Source organism: Emiliania huxleyi (assembly GCF_000372725.1).
Source record: "Emiliania huxleyi CCMP1516 chromosome Unknown EMIHUscaffold_16, whole genome shotgun sequence".
Taxonomy (NCBI): domain Eukaryota; phylum Haptophyta; order Isochrysidales; family Noelaerhabdaceae; genus Emiliania; species Emiliania huxleyi.
Genome location: NW_005200982.1, coordinates 1167059 through 1175337, shown reverse-complemented (window position 1 = coordinate 1175337; position 8279 = coordinate 1167059). Strand labels below are relative to the sequence as shown.

General features: G+C 67.6%; 2 protein-coding genes across 2 annotated transcripts; both read left to right on the top strand.

The window, feature by feature from the left end:
* Positions 1-1149: 1149 nt before the first annotated feature.
* On the top strand, positions 1150-2531 carry EMIHUDRAFT_98981 (hypothetical protein; the record flags this gene model as incomplete). Its single annotated transcript, XM_005785657.1, has 4 exons — positions 1150-1589; positions 1631-1694; positions 1973-2260; positions 2304-2531. 4 exons carry the CDS (start codon positions 1150-1152, stop codon positions 2529-2531), a joined length of 1020 nt encoding a protein of 339 aa, XP_005785714.1.
* A 1055-nt stretch (positions 2532-3586) lies between these two features.
* On the top strand, positions 3587-7387 carry EMIHUDRAFT_98980 (hypothetical protein; the record flags this gene model as incomplete). The annotated part of the gene is made up of 3 exons (XM_005785656.1): positions 3587-5685; positions 5732-5775; positions 7026-7387. The coding sequence occupies 3 exons, from the start codon at positions 3587-3589 to the stop codon at positions 7385-7387; spliced, it is 2505 nt and encodes an 834-aa protein (XP_005785713.1).
* Between the last annotated feature and the right edge of the window lie 892 nt (positions 7388-8279).

Below are 8279 nucleotides of genomic sequence, written 5' to 3'. Positions count from 1 at the left end.
GGAGCGGGGAGCGCATCGCGACACGGAGGGGGGCTGGGCAGGGGGTTCACCCTCACGACAGGAATCCCATCTCTCGTATAGGACAGGTTGCACCCGGCGGCACGGGGGCAAGCGCGGGCCTCCTACTGGTTGCGCTCTCCTAGTTCTCCTGCTCCTGACAAGGGACAGCGACAGGCTCGCAGCACGGTGGACTCCCTATCCACTGGCGATCTCTCTCGACTAGCGACCTTCCTCCGACGTCTCACCGGCAGTCTCTTCTACCACAGGCAGACTGACACGTGGGTGGCAGTGGCGGTGATAGGAGTCTCCCACTCTGTGGGCCTCGCTAGAAGTGCGACCCCTGCGCGTGTCCTCGCCCTTGAGGAAGGGGAAGGGGCTGTGTGTCTGTGCATGTGTACAACATGTGTGTGTGTGTGTGTGTGTGTGTGTGTGTGTGTGTGTGTGTGTGTGTGTGTGTGTGTGTGTGTGTGTGTGTGTGTGTGTGTGTGTGTGTGTGCTCGCTCGCTCGCTCGCTCGCTCGCTCGCTCCCTCGCTCGATCGCGCGCGCGCTGCGCGAGCCGCCCTGCCCGCTGCGCTGCTAGGGTTGCGCTGCGGGAAGGGCTCGGCGGCCGTTCCTAGAAATCCTCGTCGCTCCCCTCGTAGAGGGAGGGCTCGTTGGACTCGAGGAGTGGGCCGCCGTCGGAGGAGGAGCGGGCGGCTCCGCGGGCGACGCTCGCCCAGTTCTTCTTGTTGCTCTTGACCTCGCCGCCGCCGCCGCCGCCGCCGCGGCCGCCGCGCCCGCGCCGCCCGCGGCTTGTGCCCAGCCTGACCGCGCTCGGCATGCGCTCGTAGATAGTGTCCTTGAAGGCGGAGTGGAGGAGCGCCTCGAAGTTGACGCACGGCGCGTAGCGGCAGCGAGCGGCGGTCTTGCACGGGATGGCGGTCTGGTTGAAGGCCGGGCAGAAGCCGATCCCGTCGCGCACCGCCATCGCCTTGGCCTTGCCCGCCGCGCGCGCGACCTCGACCCTGTTGTCGACGATGAGGCTCTCGAAGGTCTTCTTCTTGGCGACGTTCTTTTTTAAGTGTTGTGCGAGGAAAATCGTAAAATTCTTTTTCTCGGCTGTGAGTGTGAGGCGCGCCTGGTGGGCAGAGCGAGCAGACGGCACCCACATGGACGTCCTCTCGCTTCTGAAGGAGGAAGACGACAACCCGCGCGGACGCGGCGGCGCGACCGAGGCCTCTGGCCGGGTCCACCAGGGCGCCACTCTCGACGAGGCGGCCGCGGTCGAGGCTGCGCGGCAGGAGGCAAAGGAGCGCCGGATACCGCTGCGCGAGCAGGAGGCGGGGATCCTGCACCTGCTGCAGGCCAAGAGCCTCTTCGCGCGGCTGCGCCTGCCCGAGCCGCACTACGACGCGGACGGCAAGCTCCTCTGGACGCCTCCCGGCGACCTCGTCCTCCGGCGCGTGTACGACGACCTCTCGCGCTGCTGCGCGCCGGACGTGTCGCAGCACCCAAAGCGCGAGGAGGGCTTCGCCAAGCTGAGCGAGGCGTACGACACCATCTCCAACAAGAACGGGAGGCGAGACTGTCTCTGCTCGTCGCCCGGGACGTCCGGCCATAATCTAATGCTTTGCAATGATTAATTAATAGGCGAGACACGTACGTCGCTGAGCGGGTGGCGGAGCTGCGCCGTCTCGAGCAGCTGCGCGAGCAGGTGCGGCGCGAGGCAGAGGAGAAGGCGGCGGAGAGCTCCGCGGCGTCGTCGCCGAGGCCGTCTGGCCAAGACCACCGCGAGCCGTGGCGGCACACGCGGAACACAGATGCGGAACACGGACGCGGGGAGACGGAGGGCAGGTGGCAGTAGCACTCGCGCCGACACGCGTCCTGCTGCAGCACGCAGGGCTGCAGCACACCCCCCTCCCAACTCTTGCTGCTCGTGGCTGATGACGTAGGTACTCCGGCCCGCGCGGTGCCGACTCTCCTCGCGCGCAGGCGATGGCGCGGCAGGGCAGCTCGGCGCTCGCCCGCAGCCAAGCACTGCCCCTCAAGCCCTCCTCCTCCTCCTCCGCCTCCGCCTCCGCCCCCGCCTCCGCCGCCGCCTCCGCCTCCGCCTCCGCCTCCGCCTCCGCCTCCGCCTCCGCCAAGCGGCCGCGCGACTGGCTGCGAGGCGGAGGCCCCGCCGCAGACCCAGACGCCGTCGTCGAGACGCAAGCCGCGGTCTCGTCCATCCGTTCAAAGCTGAGCGCGCCAAAGGCGGCGCGAGCGGAGCTTGGCGGCGCGGTATCTCGGGTCTCGCGCGATCTCGCGCGATCTCGGGCAATAGGCGGCGCGAGGGCCGGCGGCGCCGCCGCGCGGGCAGGAGAAGCTTGGCGCGCTCTCTCTCGGCCGGAGGGGACGGGTACTTTCCAGGAAGCGTCCAGGGGCGTCTTCTGGACTCGCTGTAGGCACGCACTCGGCGGGACTGACGGCGGAGCGACTCAAGCGGTCGCAGGAGGAGCACCGCGCAAAGATGGAGGCGGCGGGCAAGCCCGTCCCGCACTACCGCAAGTGACGGCTGACGGCTGACGCCGCGCGGTAGCCCCTCTCGAGCGCCACCTGCACACGGCCGCAGACGAGTCTAGAGGAGAAGTTCAGGCTAATACAAAAACGGCGACGTGACCACTAATAAAGAAAGCCGATCTAGGTAGTGCAAAGGTGCAGCGGACAGAGTACACAGAATGCGAGGCGCCCGGCAATACACACACACGCAGGCGGGGACCAATCGAGGAACACACACACGAAACCCCCCACGGAGCCCCAGCGCGGAGCCCGCTAAGTTTCTCACGCGCCGGGCAGCGAGGAGGGGATCGGGGGGAAAACTATTCCTTTACGAAAAAGGGAGCTAGCAGCTACCTGCTTCGATCCGGCGACACTAGGGACTCGGGCCTGATCCCGCACAAAACATCTCCACGCACTCTCTCCTCTCCTATGACACGACTCTCCGACCTTGCTTGGGCTAGATTCCCATTTGATTCACCACAAGCGCCAAACTGCTTCGCCGCGCGCTGCTTACAGCGTCAAGTGCGGCCCTTAGCTGAGTAGAACTCGAGATCTCCTCCACCGCCTTCCCGGCACGCAGCCGCCACGCCCGCCGCCCGTCCGCCACCCACCCGACGGCCTCGCCCCCGACGCCCCGACGGGGGCATCCTGCTTTCGCCGTTCACAGCAGAATGTTACAACCCAACGGGCCCACAGACATCCCGCACACCCGCCGCCCCCGCGCGCGCCCCACCCCGGCCGGGAGAGAGGGGAGTGACAGTTTGGGACGGCGACAGCCCGAGTATGTTGAGTCCTGGCTCAACAACGCAGGGTTCAAGAGGGGGTGGTCCGGCTCACAAGTCCTCATGTTATTTATTTGTTATACATATATGTCTGACATAACGTCCGATGACAGCGTCCAGCGCCTGCGCTGCTCTCCTCCTCGTCGAGGAGACGGACATCTGCTCCTCCACTTTCGCGTGCCCTCGGCGCATCGTTGAGCGCCTGCGGGCCGCCGGTTGTGCGGCCGCTTCGCCGGAGACCGTGAGGATTTCCCGCGAGCTCTTTGGCAGCGTCAAGCGTGCATACATGCCTGTGCTGGCGCAGCACCCTTCGCTGCCGCTCTCACTCGACGCACTAGTCGGACCCGCGCTACGCGTCACGCTCGACGTCGTCCTAACCCGCTGTGACCGGACGCCGCTTGCGCCTCTGATGCGAGCGCTCCCGGCTCTTCTTGACGGGTTTCGGGTGGCGCGGCCGGGAGGCTTCGGCGCGGCGCGACTGCGGCTGTTCGTGTACGAGCGCTGCGCTGCCGGAGAGGCCTCGCCTCCGCCGCTCGACGTGCGCGACAGACTGTTTGAGGTGCGGCGGCGCCGCATGCCCGCGCAGACCGGCACCGGCGGTGGGCGGGGCAGCAGAGGGCGGATGTGGGGCGCCCTGCGGGGTCACGCTGCGGCTGCTTCAGGCGAAGGCGGAGCCGGCTTCACGCCCGCGCCGCTGACGCTCGTGCTCAGCCGGCGCGGCGCGGCGCTGCTCGACCCGCCGGCCGCGGCGTCGGCCGGCGCTGCAGCTGCGGGTTTGCGGCGGAGCGGCGGAGCGACGGAGCTGGGTGGTATCGAAGGCGTCATGAGAGCGCTGCGGAAGAGGTACGATGCGTCGCCTCGGGCGGACCCATGGACGGCACACGACAGCGTGGCGGCGAGCACCGTGCAAGCGGTGGTGGACGCGCTGGCCGCAGCCTCGGCCGACGGCACAGCGGCGGGCGAGGCTGCGGCGGCGGGCGAGGGCGCGGCGGGAGCGGCGGCAGCGGCGTACCGGGAGGTTCGCGGATGCGGCACCAACGCGACCGTCGGTTGGGTTGTGCCCGCGGCGTCACTCCTCTCATTCCGGTCCACCACAGCCCGCGAGGTGCCGCCGCTCCCAGCGCAGAGCTGTCGCGAAACGCTTTCGCCGCCGCCGCCGCGCTTGCCCGCTGCCCCAGCAACGGATGTGCGGGGCGAAGGCGGCCGCGCTGCCGCCGCCGCTGGTGGTGGTGGTGGCGATGGCGGTGGGGAGTACGGCATCGACGTGGCGACGTGGCCTGGAAACGCGTCGCGGCCGGGCTTCTGCGCAGTGACAAACGACGGCGTCGAGGGGTCGTGCGCGCGTGGCGGGTCAGGCTCGTGGAGCACTCAGGCGCACCATGTCCTCTCCTTCGCCGACTGCGCCGCGCGCTGCCGCCTCTGCGCCTCGTGCCGGTTCGTCACCTACTCCCCGACGGAGGACGATTGCTCCTGGTACAGCCGCTGCGACCTCCGCCGCCTCGGCCAGGCGCCCGGCTTCCACTCTCTCGAGGTGCGGCCCTCCGGCCCAAAGGGCGCCCTGAGTGGAGCTGCTTCTTGGGCGGCGGACGCGGAGGAGGCGTACCGCCGCCGCTTTGCGTTGGACCGTGCTTGGCATTGCCGCATGCTGCGCGGCTCTTTGCTGCAGCTCGTTTGGGCGGTCGGCCAGCTGCTGCTCGGAGCGACCAGCACCAGTGGTGGTGGCAGCGGCAATGGTGTTGGCAGCAGCGGCACTGGTGGCAGCGGCAACGGCAGTGCTCGTGGCGGTGGCGAGGGTGGTGGTGGTGGCGGCAGCGCCAGTGGTGGCGATGGCAGCGTCGGCCCCTTCCGTGCTGTGTCGCCGGTGCCGTTTGGCTGCGTCGAGCCCGACTTTGTCCTGAACAATCGGCGACTGCTCCCGTCGCGGCGGGATATTGCCGCTTGCGGTCGGCTCACCAGCCGCAGCCGCCGCGCCAGCTTGCAGTCGCACCTTCGCTCGCTGGCCGCTGGCGCAGAGGCGGAGCGGTGCCGTGCGGGGACGACCGTGCAGCGCGAGTTGCACCTCTCTGGCTTCTCATCGATGCTCGGGTCGCTGCTCAAGCCATGGACGATCGCGATCCGGCTCGGGCTCGCGCTGCAGACGCCAAAGGCCCCCGGAGTCCTCTCACCAGATCGCTGCAGGGGGCGGTCGCGCCTCGACCTCGGGTGCTTCTTCCGGCCGCTCGGCCCCACATGCGAGGCGACGGCCGCCGGCGCCGCGGCACCGGCGATCGGGCTCAACCTCGCCCAGCTTCGGCGCGAGTCGCTCGCGACGCACGGCGGCGACGCGATCCCGAGGCCGTGGCGGCACTTGGGCGCCTTCTGGCGGGCGTCGCACTTGCTCGAGGCGTTCGCTCGCAGATGACAATGTGAGCGGCTGGTTCGTTGTGATCAGGTGGGCGTCGCACTTGCTAGAGGGGTCCGCTCGCAGAGGACAATGTGAGCGGCTGCTGGGTCATTGTGGTCAGGTGGGCGTCGCACTTGCTCGAGGAGCTGACGCGTCCCGCGCAGAGCCTCGAGGAGCGCGTCGACGCTGCGGCGCGCGAGAGCGGGCTGGCGGCGGCGCTGGAGGCGAGAAGGGCGGCGGTTGGCAAATTAATGAACGAGCTGGGCTCAATCGTGGACCGAGTCTATCTTAGGCGGGCGAGGCGGTGATCGGCAAAGTAATGATCGAGTTGCGCATTTGGGCTGAGTCTAACTTAGGCGGGCGAGACGGTGATTGGTTTGCACGTGCGGCACGGCGACTCGTGCGCCTCCGTTGAGGTCTGAGACACTTCCGAGACCCTCGAGACACTTCCGAGACACTTCCGAGACACTTCCGATACACTTCCGAGACACGCCTGAGAGAGACATTTCCAAGACACTTCCTCACTCGACACCGACACGTCCTCCTCACACGCCCTTCAACTGGCACTCCTACCCGACACGTCCTCTGGCTGTTCCGCCCGACACGTCCTCCCGACACGTCCCATGACACGTCCACCGACACGTACTCCTGACACGTCCCATGACACGTCCCATGACACATCCACCGACACGTACTCCCGACACGTCCCATGACACATCCACTGACACGTACTCCTGACACGTCCCATGACACGTCCACTGCCTCCTCTGACACGTCCGCTGACAGTCCTCCCGACACGCCCCGCAGGCGGCGCGCACGTGTCGTGCCTGCGAGCCGCTGTCGGCGTACGTGAGCGCGATACTGCCATGGGCGGCGGCGGCGGGCGCCAGCACAGTCTTCCTCGCCACCGACTCCGCCGCGGTGGTCGCCGATGCGCGCGCGGCAGAGCGCGACATGGCGGCGCGCGGAGGCGGCGGTGGCAGCGGGCCGAGGCTGCGGTTTCTGACCGTCATGACAAACGTGACACGTCACGACGGCAGGCATCTCGGCGGATCTCGGTGCATCTCGGCGGATCTCGGCGGATCTCGGCGGATCTCGGCGGATCTCGGCGGGTCTCGGGCAGCCTTCACGGACCGCGGGCTGATCTGCACAAGCGTGGCACGTAGCGGCGGGGGCGGCAAGGAGGCGCCTGAGATCCTCGACACGCTGCTCAAGCGCCGCTTCGCAAGTGGCGATGCGGCGGCGATCGCAAGATCGCACGACGGCGCCCTCGCCGAGATTCGCCGAGATTCGCCGAGACTCGCCGAGACTCGCCGAGATTCGCCGAGATTTCCGAGAGTAGGCGTCCTGGCCGGCCTGGTCGAGACGCTGCTGCTCGCGCGCTGCAGCGCGCTGGTGGGCAAATTCTCGTCAGGGCTCTTTCGGCTCGCATACGCGCTCTCCGCTGCGCACAAAGGCGGGCTCCCGCCCTACCTCTCGCTCGACGCGCCGTGGTGCGTCGACTACGGGTTGCCGGCCGTCTTCAACGACGAATTCCCGTCGCGAGGACCCGACGCCGACGCCGACGGGGGCGGCCACGGCGGCGGAGCGGCCACGGAGCAGGTTGTCGTCACCACGGCGCAGGCGCCCGGCGGCCGGGGAGGCCGAGGCGGCGAGGCACGTGGCGTGGTGAGGAGGCCGTTTTTGAACGTCTGCCCCTGCTGAGAGGATGTGCCCTCTCCTAGCCTCGTCGGGCAAGTCGTGGAGCCTCGAGGCCGTAAAGGTGGGAACGGTAGCACGAAGCATACGGCTTTAGCCTCTTGACAAACAAATAACAATCCGTTTCATATGCGCGGGAGAAGACTGCAGAAACATTCCCCCCAACACCGACTGGGCCCACAAGCCACATTCAGTGGCTCGCCCACTCGATGATTTTCAGGTATTTTCACTCAACCGGTTACTCGAGAGAATATGCGGCGCCCGCGCGGGCCGCGGCGGGCGCCGGGGATCCAAGTGCTTGAGAAGGCACCGACAACGCGGCACGGCCCGTTTTGGCTGCCTGCGGAGATTCTGTCTCAGTGAGTCTTTCGGAGTCATTCGATGGCCAGAGTGCGATTCTGTGTGTGCGGGAGTTGGTTGTTTGTCGGGAGGGAGGGGCAGGCTGCTGCCTCACCCACGTGCACCGGGCCAGTGCTTGCACTTTGAATGCCGTGGGGCTCCTGCCCGTGTCCGGGTGTGGAGATGCGAGGGTCGCCCCCCCTTGCCTCACCACTTTGTGTGTGTGGAGAAATTGATGATGAAGAAATTGAATAACACCGAGGTCTCGAGGGCGAGGCGTCCAGATATTGGCATTGCCGACGTCGGCTGGCGGCACTATACGCCCCTCGCGCGCGGTTCGGCTGGGTGCGGTGTGTGGCCGCAGCAATGATGCTGAATCCAACCCACCGGCTTAGCGGCATTACGACGATTGCCATCAGCGTGCTTTGCAGCGTGCTTGCAGCGCTCGCCGTCAGCAGCTCTGCTGGCACCCGCAGCGCCCTCCGAATGCCTCGGGAGAAGTTTGATTCCTTCGATTCCTTATTTGGAGCGCTCTGGGGCGGGGAATCAGAACTCGAAC